This window comes from Stegodyphus dumicola, chromosome 11, assembly GCF_044657685.1.
Source record: "Stegodyphus dumicola isolate Sdum_Otavi_A_Nest chromosome 11, ASM4465768v1".
Taxonomy (NCBI): domain Eukaryota; kingdom Metazoa; phylum Arthropoda; class Arachnida; order Araneae; family Eresidae; genus Stegodyphus; species Stegodyphus dumicola.
In genome coordinates this window covers 90,805,544-90,828,936 of record NC_140778.1, presented here as the reverse complement: position 1 = coordinate 90,828,936, position 23,393 = coordinate 90,805,544, and the positions used below count along the sequence as shown (strand labels likewise).

At 34.5% G+C, this 23,393-nt stretch overlaps 1 protein-coding gene and 1 long non-coding RNA gene across 3 annotated transcripts in view; both read right to left on the bottom strand.

Moving 5' to 3' along the window:
• Positions 1-23,393, bottom strand: part of LOC146994200 (uncharacterized) — a 395,818-nt gene that overhangs the window by 153,468 nt on the left and 218,957 nt on the right. The window lies entirely within an intron of this gene.
• LOC118204208 (neprilysin-2-like) overlaps positions 1-23,393 on the bottom strand; it is a 93,202-nt gene that overhangs the window by 38,674 nt on the left and 31,135 nt on the right. For both annotated transcript variants that reach the window (XM_085826470.1, XM_085826471.1), the window contains exons 5-8: positions 23,136-23,347; positions 11,921-12,130; positions 5,235-5,312; positions 4,772-4,896 (exon numbers count right to left, since the gene is read on the bottom strand). In XM_085826470.1, the coding sequence (XP_085682596.1) occupies positions 4,772-4,896; positions 5,235-5,312; positions 11,921-12,130; positions 23,136-23,347 (625 nt within the window). The remainder of the gene's footprint in view (positions 1-4,771; positions 4,897-5,234; positions 5,313-11,920; positions 12,131-23,135; positions 23,348-23,393) is intronic.

Genomic DNA, 23,393 nt, shown 5'->3' with positions numbered 1-23,393 from the left:
CCCATATGCGTTCTATATGGTTAACGTCAGAAACGTTTGGTGGCCAATCAATGCGACGAATAGTCTTTCTTTCCAGGTATTCGTCGACCAGCTGAGTCTTATGTGGACGGTCGTTCTCTTTCATAAACAGGAACCCAGAACTAATTGCGTCCCTGAAAATTCAAACATAAGGCTGTAAGATTCCCCCTTTATACCTTATAACACTCAGAGATCTGTTGTCTGTGCGTCCGTGCAACATAACGCCCGCCCAAATCATTACAATTCTATCACCACAATGATACCTTTCGCTGATGAGGGAGGGAAGGGATTCGTGTTCAAGACTCTTTCCAGATACAGATGCGCTGAGAATCAATGTCCAGACTGAATTTCGACTCTTTCTGTAAAATGCACGGTACTCCGTTGAAGTATCGCTTAAGGGGCTTACGTTCTGCACCACACTAAACGCTCTCTTTTGAGAGATGCATTGAGAGGGGCTCAAACAGCGGGTCCTCTTGCATACTTTGTCGTGAAGTCTTCGGGCAAGTACCGACCATGAAACTTTGTTCCAGTAGCAGCAAACAGCTCGTGTGAAAACATTCAAGCTGTAGCAGTCCCGTATCGCCATACTGAGAGTGTCAAATAACGATTCTCGTTCTTTGTGGATCTTGGACGGCCTTGTCCAGGTCTTTTCGATATGGATAAACTGTTTTTCACAAATTGCAGACGATACTGGACATTACATTGAGCTCTGTAGCCACCTTCCCTTGTGAATGATCTGTCTCCAGTCTACCAGCAATTCTACATCATAGGCCTTTTTTGAGCTTGTGGAATACTAACATTATGTAACCAAATATATAGTACCTCAATTAACCCAACAAAATACACTTCTCATCTCAATAAACTCATTAATATTTTGCATATTGCTTTACGTAGCTACACCAAATGGAAAAACTGCAATATAGCATTTAGATGAAGTAAAAATATTAAATATTTGCGTAAATCTGTTTAAGTGACGTAAAATGTAAGTACTTAATTCGGAAATTCCACAAACTACTTTATGAGACAGTAACACTATGTTGTTTCGAATGAGTTGTGAAGCATTTCTTTAAAATGGAACATAAACTATGGTTTATGACGGTAATAATTGTAAACAATCAATAATCCATAAAAGAAGCTAAATTTAATAAGTTTATGCTATTTAATTTAATAATTAAACATAATTAGTAATTTCTGTAGGTTAATAGCAAACGAATGAAGACATTCAATTAACAATTAACAAAAATAATTATAAAAATTATTGAAGCAGCATTATCTTTGGAATTCAGACCAACTTTGTTTAAACTTTGTTGTTAGAATAGACACAGAGCTTTGATTACATTAGACTGACTTCAAATGAAACTGCTGTTACTATTGAATTTCATCTTTGGTTATATTAAATTTGCAATGAACTTTATTCACTTAAATATTATGCATTTCGCTGAAAGGTAGTTTAGTGTTTATATTCTACCAAGCTAATTTAAAAATAAGCTAACTCGTGCTGACTGCTGGCGTTAAATAAAAAGCCTTTTACAATTCCCAGCTGTTTAAGTAAAGTAACGCTGAATTTACAAAGATTAAAAAACTTTAAGGAAAGAAAAGCATAAATATTGTCTGCAAAAGCAATGTTTAAGCTTATCTTTCCTTTCACTTACATCTTTTTTATTAAATTTGCGAAGAGTTTTGAAAATGCTGATTTCGAAATTTTGTTATGAATTTATTTTCAAATAGATCTCACGTTTATATCACAAGGATCTGAAATCTCTACATATTGTTACGAATTTGGTATTTAAAAAGCTAATGTTAGTTTAATTATAAATTAAATGGTTTTATTTCTCGCGCAGTGCAGCGCGTGACGAATATTAAAAGAAAGCTAAGCCGGAAAATTGAAAATACAAGAGCGCGTGCATTAAATAAATAAATATCTCTTTTTGATTTCGAGAAAGTACTGGAAAATTCTAGCGCGTGATTTTAAAATCTTATAAAAGGAGGAAAACATCTCAGTTTGTAGCAGTTGCTTAGTTTGTTGTTGTTTAGAAAACTGCTGTTGTTGATTATAGCGAATTCGCGGATTAGCGTTCTTTAGCTGTTTTGAATTACGTTCTATTGTACATTTGAGTAGTTAAAAGATAATTACTGTGAGATATTGTAATACTGCATGATAATTTGAGAAAATTTAAGCATTTTTGTTGTGATAATAAAAAGTTTTGTTCATTTTTCATCGGACTTGTGCATTCACTTCATAACGAACCCGTACGCACGCAACAATATAATAAAAGGAAGAGTCTGTGTGTGTGTCTGTGTGTCTTTCGTTTGCGCTGCGCATAAGTTAATAGACCCACGGCTACGAATTTTGGTACATATGTGCATCTAGACAAGAGCCAGTGCACCTCGGAGCGATTTTTTTTTAAATTCGAATTAGAATTTTTTTTGTTTTATGTTTTTTGACGAAATCGCGTCATTTTGAGACATAATGGGCTATACGAAAGCGAGATTTTACTCTACACACTCCATTTTCAAATCGTCATGAAACGTAGGCACCTAGCTATTTTACGAACTTATCGTGTTTCAATAAATCAAATTATCAATTTCAAAATACGAACTTATTTAACAGAGCTTAACACCTTTTCAACAGGATTTTTTCTAAAATAGTTTATTTTTAAAAATGTACGAAGTTTATTTTTCTTTGATTTTTGGACACGTTAAACTTTCATCCTTGCGACTTCTTTTACAAAAAGAAATTTGGAAAAATGATAATATTTTGTATTTTTAAACAAATTTTTAAATGAATCTTCCGAGTACACTTCTCACATCCCACATCTTTAAAAATGTGATTTTGGCAACAATTTTCCGTTCTTATTGTTGTTGATAGATTTTTGATGAAATCGCATCATTTTGAATAGTTTCATTCTTTTAGAAATATGGGTTTGACAACAATTTTTCATCGTATTTCTTATGTCACTGTTTTTAAGAGATTGGCATATTTCGTTGTCATTTTTTTATATATATAATACATTTTTATTGATTTTTTTTGATAAAGTTGTTCTGCAGAGTAAAATTCTGCGCGGAATGTTTTGATTTTTGAGTTTCTTTCATGTTATTTTTTGCGGTGCTACTTTGGTAGACGGTTGCACGGATTTTGGCGATTTTTTGGCGATTTTCCTTTGGCGAGTAATACAACTTATGGTAAACCCATTGCTGGATAAGTTATTTATGGTAACCGATACTTTGTTGTCATTTTATTTAAAAAATAGTGCGTTTTATTGTGCATAAATTCCGTGTTTAAAATATTATTTATGGCTTTTAAATATTAAAAATCAATTTAATTTTGCATTTTTATTTGAAATAAAAATTTTATTGTTTATCATATTTTATGAAATTTTATGTTGTGAATGATGTAATCAATGACGTCACCTTACTTTAAAAGTAATTCGTTTTAATATGTATAAATTTAATCTAATGTTTTAAACATTATTTATGGCTCTTAAATATTAAAACACAATTTAATTTTGCATTTTTTAAAAAAATGATTGTATTATGTATGAATTTTTAAATAATTTTAATTCTAGCCGTGATGTAATAAGCTCTTTGATTGGTTATAGAATATTTGTGCATTAACGAGCTGTAATCAGCTCCCTTATTGGTTACTGACAATTTGTGCATTTCCGCGCCGTTTTAAAATTTAATTTATATCTTCGAATTCCTTCAAAGATATTATCTAAATTATGATTTTGATTTTTTATTGTGGGACTTATCAATATACAACAGGTTAAACACTCAAAAAAATGTAAGTACATATTTTTCTTTTATTTTGTAATTGTATACTTCAATTTTTGTTAAAAAAATTAATACACTATTTTCAGAAATTGCTGAGATAATTATTGTCCATATGTTTTAATGTTAATTATATTCTATATAACGTATTTTAAAGTATTTGGATTTAATAATATTCTAATTCTTTTAAATGTTAGTATGATGGTTTTTAATTCGATATTCAATTTCAATAATATTTAAATCGAATTAAACGTTGGCCCAATGTTTTTATAGCGGTGTTTTTATTCTCTTCTTTGCTATATGAAAGTCATAATAACCTTACTTTAGTATTTTATACTCATAGTAAATGTATTTATTTACACTTGCCTGCCATCTTAAAAAACGACATTTTCAACAAAAAAATTAATCTATTATTTCTAACGTTATTTATTTTTTTTTAAGTTTCGAATACTTTACTATGCGTAAAAACAGCGTTTTTCAAGATGGCTGACGTTTGTAGAAATCGCGCCAACAATTGCGCCAACGTAAATCGCCAAAATTCCGTGCAACCGTCTACCAAAGTAGCACCTTTTTTGCTTATTTCGCTGTTTGTAAGATATTGATAAGTTTTGCATGATTTTTTTTCTTCAACGGAAAGTTGGTTAATTTTTTTTATATATAATATATTTTTTTAAAAATGTGCGTTTTCTTTTTTCGGATGTTTTCTGCAGAGTAAAATTCTGCGCAGTTTTTAAATTTAATGTTCGATGTTCCCTTCAGGCACTTTTACGGTACATTTAAAAGCCAGACGATGGCTGGAGCGCAGCTGCTAGTAAGATATAAGTGAAATAACTATTAACTCAAACTGCGAGTGTTTAATTTATCTCTCTAAAATTTATTTTCTCTCTTTTTCTTTCATATTGCTTAAAACAAATTGTTTGTAAAAAAAAAAAAAAAAAACAGTTAAATAGAGTAATACAAGATCGAGGGAATTTTGTCTTACCGCTGGTCTGTTTCATTCACTAAATGTGCGAAATTCTTGATATAATCGATATCCATAACATTCAGGGGCTCACTTTCAGTTATGTTAATATCCAATAATCCATTCAAGTACTTAAACCAGTCAATCTAAATCACAAAAAGAAATTAAGAAAAAATATTTAACTTGTTTATTCGCACATTGAAATTTTTCTTATACATACCATAAAATACAGCAAAAGAAATTAATATTTTGCACTGTATACTACAGTGCTGATTACACCATTTTAAATCCATTATATAATCCGTTTTGGAAAAAGGTGTCTTTTATTCTGTCCGTATGCATAGGTATCACTCAAAAACATGGTTTAAATGGATTTTTCTCGATTACAATACTTTCTTTACTTTGTACAAGGAAGTAAGAATGAAGATAGTTGCTGCATAGTTTTAAGACAGTAATCCAAGGTTATGTGAAGTAATAGCTTTACCTCTGGGACCTCACGTATAAGTTCTTTCACAGTGTAATGTGTTCTCAGGTTCCGCCTTTCTTCAGGTGGCAAAGAAATCTATAATAAAATTCCATTCAGTTAAAAAAAAAGAGAAACACATAACATGTCAGGTAGAAAAATAAAAAGTTTATGTGAGCGGTCACGTAAAAGCATCAAACGAATATCAAGTCAGAAATCTTTATTTATTTATAAATATTTCTTAAAATAGAACCCAAATTTGTTAATTCGATATCACAAATTTTAGGAAACATCTGCTATGTTTGAAGTTGTAACGTTTGCCGAGCTTCCGTGATGGAAATACAGAGAGCAGTTGTCTTTATCAATTTTTATTTTGAAACTTAACACAAGTCTTTTTGCTGAAATAAAAGGTAAATATAACAACTCAATTACCGAAAGGGAAGGACAGCAGCTTTCCCGTCGCATGATGCGACTTATTCTTCCAGTATTTCTCCAGTAGACAAAAGCAGTTCTTTTACATTTTCCGTTTGCGTCCGCGAAAACCGCGCAACTTGATGTCCTTAACTAGTTTTTCCTTGATCGTTTACCGGCCATTTCGACAGGCACTGTGGTTCTTTCCCAAGTGAAACAGGAAATTCGCTTATATAAACCTGATGTTACAAAGTTTATAACTGTTCGTTATAGAAGCAATCTATTTTTATTATGAAAAGAACGCCAAAATCAAATCACTATTGCTAATTAGATGTGGGTTCAAATCGATGTGAAGCTAATTAGATGTCGGTTCAAATCGATGATCGAAGCGGTGAGAAGCTGGCTTCTCACCGCTTCATATTTCATAAAAGATGTTACTCGCCATTTTCATAAAATCACAATTAAAGTTTCCTTACTTACAGTTCTTTGCTTCCCGTTCTAATGACATAATGAAACTTAGAGATATTCAGAGTTGGCGACAGAGTACTGCTATCTCCAGAAAAGAGCTTAAATAAAGGATTGTAGACTCTCATTTGTTTTGGTAACATACACTAAGTAAAGACTCTATGTAGATCGAAGAGACGTATCGCTATGTCTAAATAAGCAATCAGAAACTTAAGGGTGTAAAGGACCTTTTTAAAAACTCAAATAGTTGAAGAGAAGGCTGGCCTGCTGCTTATAAACTCAGCTAGCATTGAGGTCTAAAAGTCAAAAGTAAAGAATCCAACTTTAAACTAATTTAGCCAAAGGCTATGCATAGGTACTTAACTCGCAAGTTGGCTGTAACCGACATCAGCGTGACATCACAATCTTCAAGAATAAAGTCGTAGACAGGAATGCTAATAACGTGGCCTTCAGCAAGCGGAACAGCTCTGATTAAAACAACCTCAAACACTCGCTTAAATACACGCCAGGTAAAATTTGCATTCCGGCAGGGAAACGAAGACTTGTAACATAAATAACTGCTTAGTTAACATAAATGCTTTACAACATAAAGCAAGAAATTTTTGACAGGTTTTCCAAGAATATTAAATACTGTAGTTAAAAACTCAAACTGAAAGCAAAAACTGAAAAAACTGATAGTTTTGAAAAGAGACAGGAAAGAATACAAGTGAAAGTAAACGGAATAGTTTTGCGTTGTGGCAAAAACTTAAGAAAATATTTTGTTCGAAAAACAACATGTTTCACAAATGAAGGTAGAAGACTATCAGAAGAGAAGTAAAAGTAAGTTTAAATTCTATACAAAATGCTCAAGAGAAATATAACAAAGATTTGAATGTTATAGAACATCCAAAATTTATCTGAAATACAGAAAAGCTCCTGGGTTTTATAATGTTCAACTTGAATTTGCCAAACTTATATGTGGATTATGTATGGATTGCGGTCTTATGTATGGATTGTGGATTGATCTAAAGATGACGCAGTCAAGAGAAACTTTGATAAATTGTAGATGCTAGGAATATAAAAATCTAAAGAAGAAATTTGAAGATCTGTTGCTAATTAAGTTATTTATTAGAGATTTATTATCTTATTTTATATTGCACATATCCCCCCTTCGAGAAGAAAAACAGCTTGGTGAGAGAAAAGCCATTTAGAGAGAAATTTTGACGCATATGTTAGGAGAAGGACATATAAAAGTTTAAAGAAGAAACTTAAAGAGCTGTTGCTAATTAAGTTTAATTTATTATACAGTCTGAGTAAAAACTTTAAGGCCAGTAAAACGTTTTGAGAAAATGTAAAATGAAATAAAAGGGATTCAAATAATATTAATTATTAAAGTTCATTGATAAGAAATAAATGCTATAAACATAATCTGTAAATACATAATTATGAGAAACATGTGGTTATTTACAAAGTTAGTATTTCTGTCTGAGTAAAACCTTTAAGGCCACCAGTCGTTTTTAAAAAATAAATGTAATATATTCGTGTAATTACCATTGCAACTACTAGCTTGTGACAACGCTGCAATTTTCATATTTGTCATACGTTTCTTCGAAGTATTGGTGATCTTTGTGAAGATGGCGAAGGGTAAGAAGTTAACTGATCGTGAAAGAGGAGAGATCGAAGCTTTATCCTCAACAGGAATGAGTAGTCGTGCTATTGCGATAAAGATAGGAATATAAAAGACTGTAGTCAACAATTTTTTTAAATTGAAAGACAATTATGGTAAAAAGAATACTGCGGGAAGACCTAAAACTTTGTCCTCGCGTGATGAAAGAAGAATTTACCGACTTGTATCTACTGGAAAGTACTCAACCAGGAAACTGATTCCGACGACAGGTTTAAAAGTTTGTCAAAAAACGATTTATAACACAATTAGAAAGTATGGAAGTTTCACTTATACAGCAAAATTGACTAAGCTAAGCCTCAGTTACTGCAGAGACACAAAATAGAGCGTTTGAACTTTGGCCAGAAAGTCATGACCTGGGACAACCAATGGATAGAAATTATTTTTTCTGACGAAAAAAAAAAAAAAAAATGGAATTTCGATGCACCAGATGGCTGGAATTTCTACTGGCATGATATAAGAAATGAAAAAGAAATATTTTCCAAGCGCCAGTTAGGTGGAGGGTCTGTCATGACTTGGGGCTGTTTTGCTTACAATGGTGTGGGCTCAATTGCATTCGTTTCAGGTAGAATGAAATCACAAGATATCAAAATGTCCTAACAAATCATCTTTTGCCAAATGCTGAATGTCTTGCTGGAGAAAATTGGAAATATCAGCAACACAATGCATCGATCCGTTCGAGAAAGAGCACAAAAAATTGGTTCCAAGTCAACAATGTTGAAACTGTGAAATGGCCAGCTAGATCACCTGACCTCAACCCAATCGAGAACCTTTGGGGTGACTTAGCAAGAAGAGTTTATGCAAATGGGAGACATTTTACATCAACAACAAAGCTGAAATCTATTATCGGAGATGAATGGTATAAACCCGACCCCACTCTTTGCCAAAAACTTGTTTCATCCATGAAAACAAGAATATTTGAAGTAATTCGAAGAAATGATTCCTACACAACCTCTAATTTTTTTTCTTATATGTTATTTTCTATGTTGGCCTTAAAGTTTTTACTCAGGCTCAAATATTCATCTGTGTGTTCTGTAATATTTTCTAATAATAAAATATTTTCAAATTAATTTTTCTACTTTTTTTACTTTTATTTAAGCTCAATAATTATCAATCAAATGGTATTTTAATTCCTCAGTTTAAATGTTTCCATTTTCTCAAAAATTTTTACTGGCCCTTAAAGGTTTTACTCAGGCTTTATATATGTATGTGTGTGTGTGTATAGTACTACAGAAATCTTTTACGACAAAAATTATCCCAAATAATTTCCACGCAAAATGCTGCTGAAATACTAACTACGTATAATCAAAAAGGCAATAAATTTAGAACCAAAACTGCAAAGACGGGAAATAAATTAAATATAAAATAGGTACAATCCCAAATTTCTCCAAACAAATGTAAAAAGACCCCCTTCAACTGAGTGCATTGAATGAATTTCCGCGAAGTGAGAACTGAATTTATTGAATGAGAAATGCATCTTTAATGAAATTCGACGAAATAAGTTTAAATTAAATGCAGCATTTGTGTTAAATTTAACAGGCCGTACAAAGAAATCGTGTAGTGTCTACATCAGATATTTTTTCTTTGCTTTAAAGCAAATGCATAAAGCAAGCAAATTTTAAATTGTTGCCACCAAATGTTATCACAATGTGTTATTTAAAAGTTAAATAATGAACAATCTGTAGGTATGCCTATTCCTCGCATCGTGGGAAAACAGTACCTCGAAGCACGAATATTTTTATAAATTTCTATTGTTATCTCATTTCTTCTGGTTTCAATAAACTGAGTTGAACATTTTTGTTGGTAAATTTGGGATTGTGCAGGTTTTACATATAATTTCTTTCATATCTTTGTAGTTTTGATTCTAACTTTATTACTTTTCTCTTTCTCTCCTTCTCTCTATATATATTCTAAGTTTATTACCTTATCGTTACATGTGACAAAATCAAACTCAGAAGTAAATGACCAGCAGGAATTGTGAAGTGCTAATCCATAATGAATAAAACATTGGGGCGAAGGCAGATTAAATCTTCACATTTTATTTCAGCAAACATGTTACGGCCACAAACAATTTAGCACATTAATAGTGCATATTCCAAAAATCTTACATTTTTGATAGATTTGCAGTAAAAAAGAAGGGGCTAACAGACTGCAGTCAAGTTAGGTGAAAGCGTAGAAAGCAAGTGCGTTATGTTTAGGGTGAAATCTTCTTTGAGACTGATTTAGTTTTGATTCTCAGTGCATTTTCATTGGATAGGTAATATTGCTGTAAAACTACTATTGACTGTTTAGTTCCATTTACATCATCAGAATTACTTAACAACCATATGACACAGATTAGTCTCGAAATGGCGTAGTGCAAATAGAGGTTACTTTTTTCAGAATACAGAAGGGAATTGAAGCTGCTAATTTAATCTCTCAAATATTCTTCAGTTTTCCTACATATAAATATATAGAGAGAGAAAGAGAGATTCTATGTTTATTGCCCTTCCACCCTCTCTCTCTCTATATATATATCTATATATATATATATAGATATATATATATATACATGTAGTTCAATTAATGAATGAACATGAAAATAAAAAAAAATATAAGTATTTGTATAAATATTAAGCTGAGGGAGACATTAAAATTGAGAAAAGTAGTAACATTAGCCAGCTTGACTCGAAATCGAAAACTTCAGTGATAACTTTTAAGTTGCGATTAGTTTCGTGATGAATCAACCAGTGAAGAGGATCATTTTTACTCAGAAAATAAGCTACTTTCGCATAATTTTCTTTCATGTCTTTGTAGTTTATATATATATATATATATGTAAGATAAAAATGTATGAATCAGGGTTGTAGTATAACTATAAACATTAATTCTTCCTCTCTATTCTAAAATCGTAATAACTTATCTGCATTGCGTCATTCAAATTAATCATGCTATCTTATGTAACCGTTAATACCAGATGCCTCTTGACGACCAATCACCGAATTGTAAACCAAAACTTTTCTCTTCGCGTGCTTCCATCTTTCATAACGACGCACTTCAGCTTTTGCTCTGTGCTGTGCTAAGATGTAATTTCACTGGCTTGCTTTCTATTTCAACAATATCAAAAATGTAAATCTTCTGTGGAAAGGCAGGACTAGAGTGCCAAGTGATTGTGGCCACAAATATCAATTGGAAATAAAAATGGAATTAAAACTGCTTCGACTGCCAAGTTCTTTAGATATTACCAAGTTAGCATTACTAGCATACTACGCAATCAAATTCTTCTTCAGTATGGGTCTAATCACGCATCTACACTTTTTTCCTTTGCTCTTATTATGACATATATATATTCTAAATTGTTCCATAAGATAAAATAAACAGTAAAGTTAAATTCAGTTTAAATAATTCTCTTGCGCCGTTGCTGCGAGAAGTGAAATTTGAATTTAACAAATATTATCTATTCGTATAAAGCTAATTTAAATTAAAATATGAAATTTTAATTGAATACAAATAAAAGATTAATTATTGCTGCCCACTTACAATATAATTTAAAATCTGAGAGCATATGTAAATTAAGTGCAAATATCTAAAACTATGAAAAAATATATTTAATAATCCAAAAAATTAATCCCCCAAAAAATTTTTAAAGAATTTTTAAGACTAAATTAATTTACATAAAGTGAATAATTGTTGAGCAGGCAGGAGATAGATGTTATCAAGGGGAATTTGCCTCCTCGTGTTTCGTCATCCATATCAGCATGGGTATAGTAATATTCAAAACCAAAAGTAAAACCAAATGTAGTGAATTGCTTAAAAAAGAAATTTAAACTATAAGGAATTTTGAGAAATTTAGTAAGAAAACTGGGAATCAAATATTAATTAAAAGTAAATTGCAAATGTAATTAAGAGTAGAAAACCAAAGTAATTTAGAAACTTTTGCCTATTGAAAACTTCCCCGACACGAATTATGTATGTAAACTGAAAATAAACTAAATACAATCTATAAAAATACAAAAATATTATTAAAAGGCAAGTAAATAATAAATTTTAATTTAACTTACGTAGTAACTACACATTTTGTATTCTGGAGAGTGGAGAATGAATAGCATTCTCGCAGTAGCATTGAGTGAACTATGATGTGAACTATGATTATTAATTGAGTGACCATTAACATTGAGAAAATACTTACATTAGCCAACTTGGTTTCGAAATCGAAAATTTCAGTGATAACGTTTTTCAAGTTTCTATTATTTTCGTGATGAATCAACCAATGACGAGGGTCGTTTTTACTCAGTACGTAAGCTACTTTTAGCATCAATTCGTAGTAAACTTTTGTGGAGGTATCATTCAGTCCACGCAACAGATGTTTACGATCGATTCCTAATGTTGGTTGGTCCAACTTGAAAGAGAAGAAAATATAACCTTATTTCAGTTGAATAAAAGGTGCAAAATTTTACAAGAAAAAACACTGAAACTGAAGACCTTTCGTCTGATGTTTCAGACTCTGTAAAAAATCTTCTTCCTCCTCCCCCCCTTTTTTTTTTTTTTTTTTTTTGTTGTTGTTGTTTTTTACTTTTTCTGTATAATTTATGATTACTCATTTATTTAAGTTAAAAATTCATAAAGATCATGAGTTTTTTTCAAATAATTTTCGTCTTCTTTAAAAATAAAATTGTATTCAACTTCTTGATGATTTAAATCGATTAGGCCATTATTTTGATTAATTAGCCACATATGAATACTACTGATTTCATTTCATTTAACGGTAAAAAATATCGGTTTATCAAACGCTTTTGGAATTATACTCCCCGGTGGATTTATGTTATTAAATGAATAAATAATTTTAATTAAAATTATGCAAAATGTCTATTTAAAAGTTTCAAGATAAGGTTGATTGGAAATGTATTTATGAACATCAAGAATTAACTGAAGAATTTATCGAAAATTTTCAAGGTAAGGTTGACTGCAGATGTAATTTTGCGTCTGCGTATCAACAATTAACAGAAGAATTTATTGAACAATTTAAAGATAAGTCCGATTCAGAATATATTTCTAGACAGCAAGAATTAACAGAAAAATTTATTAAAAGATATCAAGATAAAGTTGACTGGAAATGTATTGTGTCTTTATGTTTACTTATTTAATGCTGCAGAATTTATTTAGCAACTTTGTATAGTTTCATTAGGTATATTTCTGAGCAATACATGAGCAATACAATACAATAAAATCTCTGATTACTAGTCGTTCGATGCTGGGTATTAGAATTGAAAAAGATTAAGCAAGGATCCGCAATACACCATCTGAATTGCATGTTTAGCATGAATGTCACGATAGAAAAGTGCAACCCAAGAAAACGTCCAATACAGGGCTTTAGGTGCCAGGAGTGGGGGCACTCAAAGCACCTATGCACAAATGCAGTTAGATGTTGTAAATGTGGAGAAGAACATCGCAGTAATACCTGCCCGATGAAACAGGAAGAAAAACCAATCTGTATTTTCTGCAAACAAAACCACGTCTACAGCTATCGTGGTTGCGAACAATATACGAAAACGTTCAAGAAGAAACAAGCCCCCTAAAACAGGAAACATTTCTTAGAAGAAACGAAGATTTCCCGCAACTCACCAAAGCTACTGAAGGAGTTACTAAGATTACTCAGAAAGAACAATTTAACGAGAAACTAAAGAAAAAAATAAACCAGATCCTTAAAGAAGCAGACGAAGCATTAAGCTGGCTACAGGATGGAAAAGTGCAAGAATTCTTTGGTAATATACTGGTTATCATAAATTAAGGAAAAATCACAAAAATAGCGATTACTCCTTCAAAAATAAGCCAAACCGTGTAAAATTTGAATATGTTGCCAAGTAAGAGCAGCTGAGTAAAACTGCAATATGCAAATTAGTGGCACTGCACTCGGAATACGTCATCTGCGAGGAGCATAAAAGTCCATGTTTGAGAGCAAGCCCACATATTTCACTGTGATAGTGACATCAGAAATCTGAGATAGCTAATTCGTTACAATGACCGCTAGGCATCATTTGCCTGCAGAACTGCGATGGAGAGCCATTGGGAGACTAGAGGCAGGACAAAGTCAAACAGAAGTGGCCAGATGGCTAAATGTGAGTCCTTTTGTGGTTCATAGACTTTGAGGCAATTTCAAACCACAGATTCGGCATCTAGGAGGTTCAACCAAGGACGACCAACTGCTACGACGAGTGCCGATGACCGATATTTGACATTATGGGCACGCAGGAATAGAATCGCTACTCCGACTCTTCTTAGATCCTCCCTTGCTGCAGCCACCGGAATGTTGGTGTCAACGTCAACTGTGCGTACAAGGCTTCATGAAGGTGGTCTGTATGCAAGGCGACCAGCCATTTGCGTGCCTTTCACGTCACGCCATAGGAGAGACCGTTTGCAGTGGGCACGACAACATGTCAACCGGACGCCTGATCAATGGAGGGCTGTTCTCTTTATGGATGAGTTCAGGTTTAGTCAAGAAAACGATAGTAAGCGTTGTTTGATATGGAGAGAATCTGGAACTCGTTATCATCCGTCAAACATCCGTGAAAGAGATGCATACGGAAGAGGCAGTGTCTGTGTTTGGGGTGACATCTTTTTAGCTGGACGCACAGACCTCCATGTCTTTCCAAGGGGAACCGTGAATGCTCAAGTTTGCAGAGATGACATCCTTGATGTTTACGTGCGCCCATATGCCGGGGCTATAGGGGATGCTTTCTTGTTACAGGACGACAACGCAAGACCACACAGGGCTCGCATCGTAGATGATTATCTTCAACAGGAAACAATTATGCGCATGGAGTGGCCAGCTCGATCCCCGGAATTGAATCCTATCGAGCACGTTTGGGATGCTTTAGGAAGACGTCTAGCTGCTCTCCATCCGCCCCTCAGACCCTTGTCGCGCTTACGACTGCTTTGCGAGAGCAATGACTCTCGCTTCCTACGGAACTGATAGACCGCGTAATTGAAAGCATCACGCATCACTGTATGTGCTGTATTGCTTCTAGAGGCGACTATATTCCATATTGAAGGTATTTTTCCTATAGCAAACTGACACCTTCGATTTGTTCATTTTATACATGTGCTAATTTCTATACTACCATATTTGTCTAATAATTTCTTTTTATGTTCTTTGATACCTTACTATGTGTTGTATATTGTGGGTAAGTTTCATTAAATTCTACATGTAACTTTTTCAGTAATCGTGATTTTTGTGATTTTTCCTTAATTTATGATAACCAGTGTATTATTGAACTCATCGACAAGATCAGAAACGCAAAAACTGCCACCGAAACGCTTTCAGCAGGCTTCAGAACGGCAATGTATGTGATGAAAATAGCAGATGAAGGAAATTAATGGATGCTTACTTCCCCCTGAACTGATGAAACTCGAAGACTTGATTCATTTTACAAAAATTTCTCTCATCTCTCTTTGACAGGATAACCTGTTTTCAATCAGCAGCGATCGGGGTCAGTTCTTGGGAGGGTGACCTCTCACATGACTGGCTCCGACAAATCAACATCGGCTGTCTACAGAGATGATTTTTGCAGCTATGGTGAGGATTTTTTTCAGGCTCGACCTCATAGCTTTGCCACCTCAGACCTTTTCTCGCCTGTGGGCGGCGGTGTTTATTAGCAGCCATTACTTCAAAAAATAACAGCGATTGGCCTAAGGGCCTTTTTGATTTATTGGTTAATATCCGTTTGTGTTAACACCTAAAGTTAAGTGACAATTCATTTATTCCTCGAAGCTAAACATCCAAGAAATTGCTTATCCCACGTACTGCTAACTTCATTGAAGTTTTTCGGAAAATTTTTATTTCCGGAGTATTGTACGAACTAATAGATGGCCCTAGGGGATGCGAAAATTATGGAAGTAAAGGTCGCACGGTCGAAAACTTCTTATAGATGTTAACAGATTCAGATTCGAATCTGGCGAACGGACGAGCTGCATGGTCGCATTTGTGGTTTTCTTCAAGTGTAACGTGTTCATGAGCCAGTTCCCATGGAAAAACCCTCACGAAAGCATCCCTCTTCTTAGGCAGGTAGCCCTCGAGGGCCCTGCAATAACCAAATAAACAAAACTAAACTAGAGCAGGGAGCGCGAAAAATCAGCGATCTCTTTTATTCAACGAAATCAACAATTCGAACTTGATTTTCAAACTTCTAACACGACTCGTTTCGAATTACATCTCGATGAGATAAAAGGACGCGTAAAAAAGGGGAGAAAAGTTCCTTATATTCTCCCTCAATTAAAGGTCATTTGGAAAGAGGAGGCCCAATTGACAAAGACAAATGGTGATGTATCTTCCACAATTTTTAGTTCGGTCGCCACTTGCAGCATAATTAGGTTTACTTCGGAGCATGAAGTATGAAGATGCCTTCTCCGAGATTCGACTTCCTGCCTTCCCAATTGCTAGCCGAATGTGCTTATACGGAAGGCAATGTTAAGGAAGGAGGAAATTCTTAACAACTTATATCCCTGTTTAAAAACGAATTTCAGACATTCAGTTTTCCTACAAAGGCTTTCTAATATATTTCGATATAGTTGGAAAATTTTCAAATTTTTCCGAATTCTCTCTTAAGATATACATTTCTTTGTTATGTATACCACAACAATTTTCTTCGAGAATTTTATCATGCGATGTTAAGCAAAAATAATGACTTCCTCCAGTATGATAATAGTTAACGAAATTCCGGAAAGAAAACTGAAGACTAAATAATGGATTCCCAGGTAATTTTCAGAGTCGCTTCTTCCTGTGGTCGAGAGCATTATGCAGAAAACATAATTCACTCTTATCATCTACATTCTGAAGACATATTTTAAGATTCTGAGGATTGCACTCTAACCTCTATTTGCATATGGTATGTTTCTTTGACTGTTTTACCTCACTTGGCAAGATGAATAAATTTCTCAAAATAATAGTAAATTATCGAACAAGTATTAGGAAACATATGCTTCCATATTTTTCTTATTTATTTTTACTTTCTTATTTCTTTACATTTTCTTATTTATTTCTCTTTTTTTATTATTAGTTTTCTTATTTAGACCCCGAAAGTGGTGACCGAACTAAAAATCTTATTTAGATTTTTTTTTTTATTTTTTCTAAATGCCATCTATAAACGGGTCAGTCCATACTAATATTAGATAAAACACAAATGGTACCATACCTTCGACTAAAATCATATTGAGAGGTTTCCTTTCATATATATTCATTGCTTTTATCTTACTTTGTTTCATTAACCAGTTAGCTGTGAATGACGAGTATACTCGTTACGGAGAAGCGAGACGATTTTGTGTATTGACGAGTATACTCGTCATGCGCATATTATGTTAATGAAATGGGAAGATAAGAGGGAGGTTTGTTTAGTAAGTACTGTACATAATGACAACGTAATAGAAACAGAGGAAAGAAAAATAATTACAAAGAAACCGAAGCTAGTGATTGATTATAATTAAAAAAATGGGGGGAGTGGATAGGAGCGATGGAATTATCATAGCGTACTCCACAGCAAGAAAACGACTCCAAAAGTATTCCAAAAAGATATTTCTCCATTTCTTAGACATTATGTGTCTGAATGCATTCATATTATATAAAAAGAATAATGGAACATTATGGCGTATCAACTTTTTGCTCAAATTTATTGAAGACACTTTTGCGACGAATCCAATTGAAAGAGATAAATCGACACAAACTCGGCCATTTACACCTAATATAAGCCAATTAGGCAGGAATCATGTTTCGTATTATATACCCGGAATATCGAAAACTAAAACCCTACGAGAAGGTGTTCGCATTGCTACAAACGTAAGATCAGGAAGGAATCGCGTTACTGGTTTTCGATTTGCAAAGTCCCATTGTGTATAGTACCCTGTTTCGCTGAATATCACTCCACAGCAGGAATTTAAATTCTTACTTTTATATGTATAACATTTAATTTAATTTATTGCGTTTTTAGTTTAATATGTATGTAATATATGCTTATGTTAACCCAATAAGTAAATATTAAGAATAAAATTTTAAGTTTTATAAAATAAACCCATCTTTTTCATCCACTATCTTACCAGGTGACAGGTGACGGAGGACGGGGACGCTCAACTTTCTCTGTGATTGACGAATATACTCGTCATGGCTCGATTCTTGCGACACAAAACGGTGCGCACTCATAAACCAGAGCGCCACAGTTAACTGGTTAATACTTGTAATTCTGTTTCATGGGATAATTAGAATTTTTGATACGTATTGTTCAACAAAAATAGACAAATATGTTTCTTAATAGGTAGTTACAGATTAAATCTAAAAATTTCGAAAATAGGTATGGTAACAGACACTATTTAATTAATTACAACTGGAGAAAGATGGAGCGAGGGTGTATATATTGGCTTATGATGCATTTTGAGTGCTTAAGCATAACTCATAGAAACTGCTTTTGCATTCAGCAAGTTGCGGTTTATTCGTCACAGAGAAAAGTTACAAACTACAATCGTGTGCAAAATCAAAAGAATTTACACATTCGGAACACATTACATATTGAAAATTTAATGGGCAGATTTAATGAAATTTAATATGAATATACATTAATAATACAGAAAGATATTGTAGAGGCAATACGTTATTTTTAGAGCAGAAAACGTGAAGAATGTACGATTCCCTCGCCGGGATTCAAACATGGACCTCTCGAATACGCGCTGAGGGCGCCACCGTTACAACCCGAAGGCATGCTGGAAGGAGGGAGGAAATACCTTGTAAGAAGTACCATTTAAAAGTCATTTTGTGTACTCATGATTATCATTAAAGCTCTACTGTAGGGATGTCGAAAATCGACATTGTGATATCGAACTGAAAATGAGTCTAATATGGGGTATGGTGCCCACTCACAACCAGACAGGTCGAGCAGGGTGACGGCATAATGGACAGGAGGCAATTGAGAAATCCGTGTGGTAGTTGATACCACTGATGCAGCAAGGCAGTTATTCTGGGACATTTCTCGGATTGGGATGGCGAGATAACATTGCAATTGATAAAATTGCGTCTCATAGAAATTCAGGAGATCTATGTGACTAGTCCATATGACAATATACTCACTTTCCACGTAATTTTCGACCAGCTGGGCACTATATCGACGAGTGTTGTCACCAACTAACAGGAAACCAGGACGAACTTAGCCCCTGGAAATTCGAACATAGGGCTCCAGGATCTCCGTCAGTTAGGCAATTTTTATCAAAATTGCACAGGGGAGTGAGACCGTCCGATTTAATACCTGCCCAGACTTTTATACCTCCGTCATCGTAATGATCCTGCTCCCTGATGAGGGAGGGATGGTATCATGTTCCAGACTGTCTCCCTAGATACAGATACACCGAGAATCGTTGTCCAGGCTGAAACTTGACTCATCTGGAAAAAGCACGATGCTCCACTGAAGTGTGGTTCAAGGCGCATGTTGTCTGCACTGTGCTGAACCTATTCTTTTGCATGCTGAAGTCAGCAGGTGTGCAAGGAGCTGTTTTTTTTTTTTTTTTTTTTTTTTTTTTTTTTTTTTTTTTTTTTTGCATAAAGCTTTAACTCGTGAAGCCTTTGGACAAACGTAAACCGTGAAAGTCGGGTGGTTCCGCTGGCAGGACGCAGCTCACGTGAGAGTTATGAAGCTCAAGCAGTCCTCTGTGGGTGCGATGAAAGGGCGAAATCTCATTCTTCGTTGTGGAGCTTCGTCGATCTGGTCCAGATCTTCTCGATATTCCGGTGTCCTGAAACTTGTGATCAGTCTGCCTCCAATCTACCGACAATGCTTCATTTCATTCTGTCATTCATATGTTTGTAGCGACTCGTTTCACCTGATTACTTACAAAACTTATGTAACTATTGCGAGAAACACGGCGAATGTCATGAGAGAGGAGAAGCACACGAATCGCCGAAAACCACTTCGTGCTCCACGGTTTCAGCCGAAAACGTCGCGGTACAAAATATCGTCGTCGAAAATAAAACTGTTCAAAAACTTCGCAGTTTAAAAACATCGTCGTCGAAAATATCGTGGTAAAAAATAAAGTACCTAGAAATTATCGCATGACGATTTAAAATTTAAATGCACCGTGCTCCGCAGACGCGCATATAAACGCTTACCTATTTAATGCGGCATATTTGAATAATTCTTCGGCGGCATAATTAGCATCTTTGGTTCAATACGTTTCGTCACAGTATACATAATTTGAAGATTCTTTTAATTTTGCACTCGAGTATATTTTCGCTTAAATAGTCATGAGTCGTTTACTACTACGTAAAAGCCTAATTATACTTATTATTGAAACGAAAATCAATTCCACAGGAGAACCTAGGAACTACCTAGGAGGAGTCAGGCTGGCTATGTTTTAAATATCAGTTCCAGGGAAGCAGAACTACTTAGCTTTGGAACCTTTAACCCGCGATTTACCGAGTAACCAATTTCTAAATTTTAAGTGATTCACCTGAATTCCGAAAATAAAATATAATACATAAAAAATAAATTATAAAGCGTAAACATGAAACATGCACTTGAAGAATACATAAAAAATTAATCGAAAGTAAATAATAACCATAAACATTTTTGTTTCATTACAAGGTTCGAGTAACGAACATGCATTAAAATAAAAACTGTAACATAATTTCAAGGAGAAATCGATAATTTTTCCTAACGCCGTTTCATAATTTATAATTCTAAAAAATTGGTTTTGCCGTCTCGTCCGCATTTAGGTTCAACTTACAAATGCGAGCAAATATTTTCGCAATTTATTTGTTTTAAGTAAGAACAGGAGCAGTTTAACTACTGAAAATCCAAATGCTTGAATTCGTTTTAAGACTATTAACTAAGTCCAACTTGCCTTATAGTTATAGTTACGTCGGAAGTTCAGCATCAGGGAAACCACTGACATTGAAGAGAAAAATTATTTCAGTTATATTTGTTTTTATAATTAGAATTATAATTGTAATTGGCCCTTCTTCGTTATAACGGCCCCAACTATATATGGAGATTTTAGATTTGCGCTAAGGTCTTAGTTTTGCCATGCTAGTGAAGATTAAATGTAAGAATATACACTCATGTCCATAAATTAAGGATAATGCAAAATCAGGCAAAGAAAGAGTTAGAAGAAAAACAAATTTAACTTTTTTGTAAAGCTTATTTATTAAACAAAAGGTAAAGAGCAAAAAGAAGATGCTATATGTTTGATATTATTAAAATAATTAGCGATTTTTTCTCCCTGGAGGAAATTACAAAAAGAACCTATTTACAAAAAAAAAACAATATTACATGGTTGGTATGATTGTTAATACATTGTATGTCTCCCAGACGATGCAATACAGTCCGTACAACGCCTAGGCATGCTGAGTATCAAATTATCGATCTGATCTTGGGGGATATTACACCACTCAAAAAGCAATGCTCTCCGAAATTCCGGTAGACATGTAGGAGTAGGTTGACGGGCTGCAACTCGTCGTCCAAGCATGTCCCACATATACTCTACTGCATTCAAGTCCGGTGAGAATGCTGGCCAGTCCGTACTGGTGATATCCTCCGATTGAAGGCATTCGCTTACGATGTTTGCACGGTGAGGACGGGCGTTGTCATCCATAAACACAAATTGTGTGCCCATGGCGCCCGAAACAAACGTACATGTTGTTCGAGAATGACGTCCCGATAGATTTGGCTTGTCATGGTTCCAATTTGAACATGCAGGTCAGTTCTGGAACCCAGAATAATTCCACCCCAAACGAGCACTCCTGCACCACCGTAACGGTGTCGTTCAATGATGTTTTCTTGGTGGTAACGGGTACCTGGAGCTCTCCATATGAAAGTCCGGGAGAATCAGACTGCAAGCTAAACCTGGACTCATCGGAAAACATCACCCAAGCCCACTGTTGCGGTGTCCACAATGCATGCTCTCTACTCCAGGCTAACCGCAGGCGACAGTGAGTTGCAGTAAGTGGAACGCATCTGACAGGTCTACGAGCATACAGACCAATCTTCCCTAAGCGTCTGTACACGGTCTGCCTTGAAATTGTCGTACCAGTGGCTGAAGAGAGCTGACGACACATGTCTGAGGCTGTGCTCCGCCTGTTTCTTTTGGCAGTAACTTCCAAATACCGGTCCTCATTCGGCGTTGTAACTCTGGAGCGACCTGTGCTGTAATGTCTACTCACATTACCATTATCTTGGAATCGTTGCCAAAGCCTGGAGATGACACTCTGGGCAATTCCAAGTTCGTCTGATACTTACAGTTGGGTACGCCCACATTCAAGACGGCCGATAATTCTACTATGTAAAAAATCATCCAAATCCGTCCTTTGTGTCATAACTATTCGGTTATTGCACTGAAATGCTTATAAAGCGCCTGCGAACAATTTTACTTCTTTGCCTGTAGTCCTTATATATCACTCTCTTACACTGTCGTCATTGTGACGTACCATCGGTGTCATCTGGTTATTTCCTGAAATTTGCATATGATTCTTGAGGTTGTGTGTAGTGAATGGACATGAGTGTATAATAATAACAGTAATACTCATATGTCGTTCCCTAAATATTTTTAAGAATCCTTATCCTTATCCTTATAATTACTGTTATTATTTTATCACATGTAATTATTCCCATCAACCGCATCCAATTTCGCAAATATTAAGCTGTTTGTTATACTATTTCATGCACGTCAACTCCTCTGCCCAAGAATACATAAACCTAATAGCAGCGACGAACGATATTCTGGAACCGCTGAACCAATTTTCAAAACAGAGGCCCTTCGTTTTGCAACTTTTTAACATTCTACCTCCAAATGGTTTCCTTGTTGACATAAAATTTTATATTGTGACCATTTTTGCGTGCTCTTTTGTCAGGTAAAAGACCTCTTTCTTGAAAAAAAATGAAACAATGCGACTTCGAAAACCTCATCAAAAATGAATACTATAAGAACGCGTGGCGAGAGCACAAATGTAACATGGTGTCAATATACGACTACGTAGCGAGGTATAAGAACACGCAGCCAGATTTTGGCTAGATATCCTGATTGATTGGCGATTCAATCTCAGAGGCCGATGTAACAAAGAAGTACCTTTTAATTTTTATGTTTAAAGCATATTGTAATTATTTTGTTCATAAAATTTATCTTATTATTCACCAAGAAAGACTGTACTAAAATGAAAACACCATTGACCCGAAACGTCTTAATATGCATATTTTGGTTGATTTTGAGCCGCAGCCAAAACACGCTGCTGATGCCTTCTTTTGATGACGCAGACTTCTGAAAGTGCTTCCGATTAATTTTTTAAAGTCCAACTAATGATGATCTCTCTGAATCAGGCTTTGAAAGTAAATAAAAGATTTAAAAGCCAAAGAAGGCAATTCATCTAAATTACGTATACTCACCTGTATGATATGAGCCGCATCTGGTGAGAAATCATCTGCCACAGATAAATGGATGAAGATATTGTGACTGTAACCCCACTTGCGTATCTGAATGAGAACGTATAACCAGTCGGAAAAAGACGGCTTCCACGTTCCCTTCACAGACAAAGGCCACCTTACCATTTTCTTCAAAACTCGTTTCAGAGGTTTGTTTCCCTGTCGCTCGATCTTTGCTGTTTTATGAAGATGTTCAGTCAATAAAAACAGATATAAAATTCT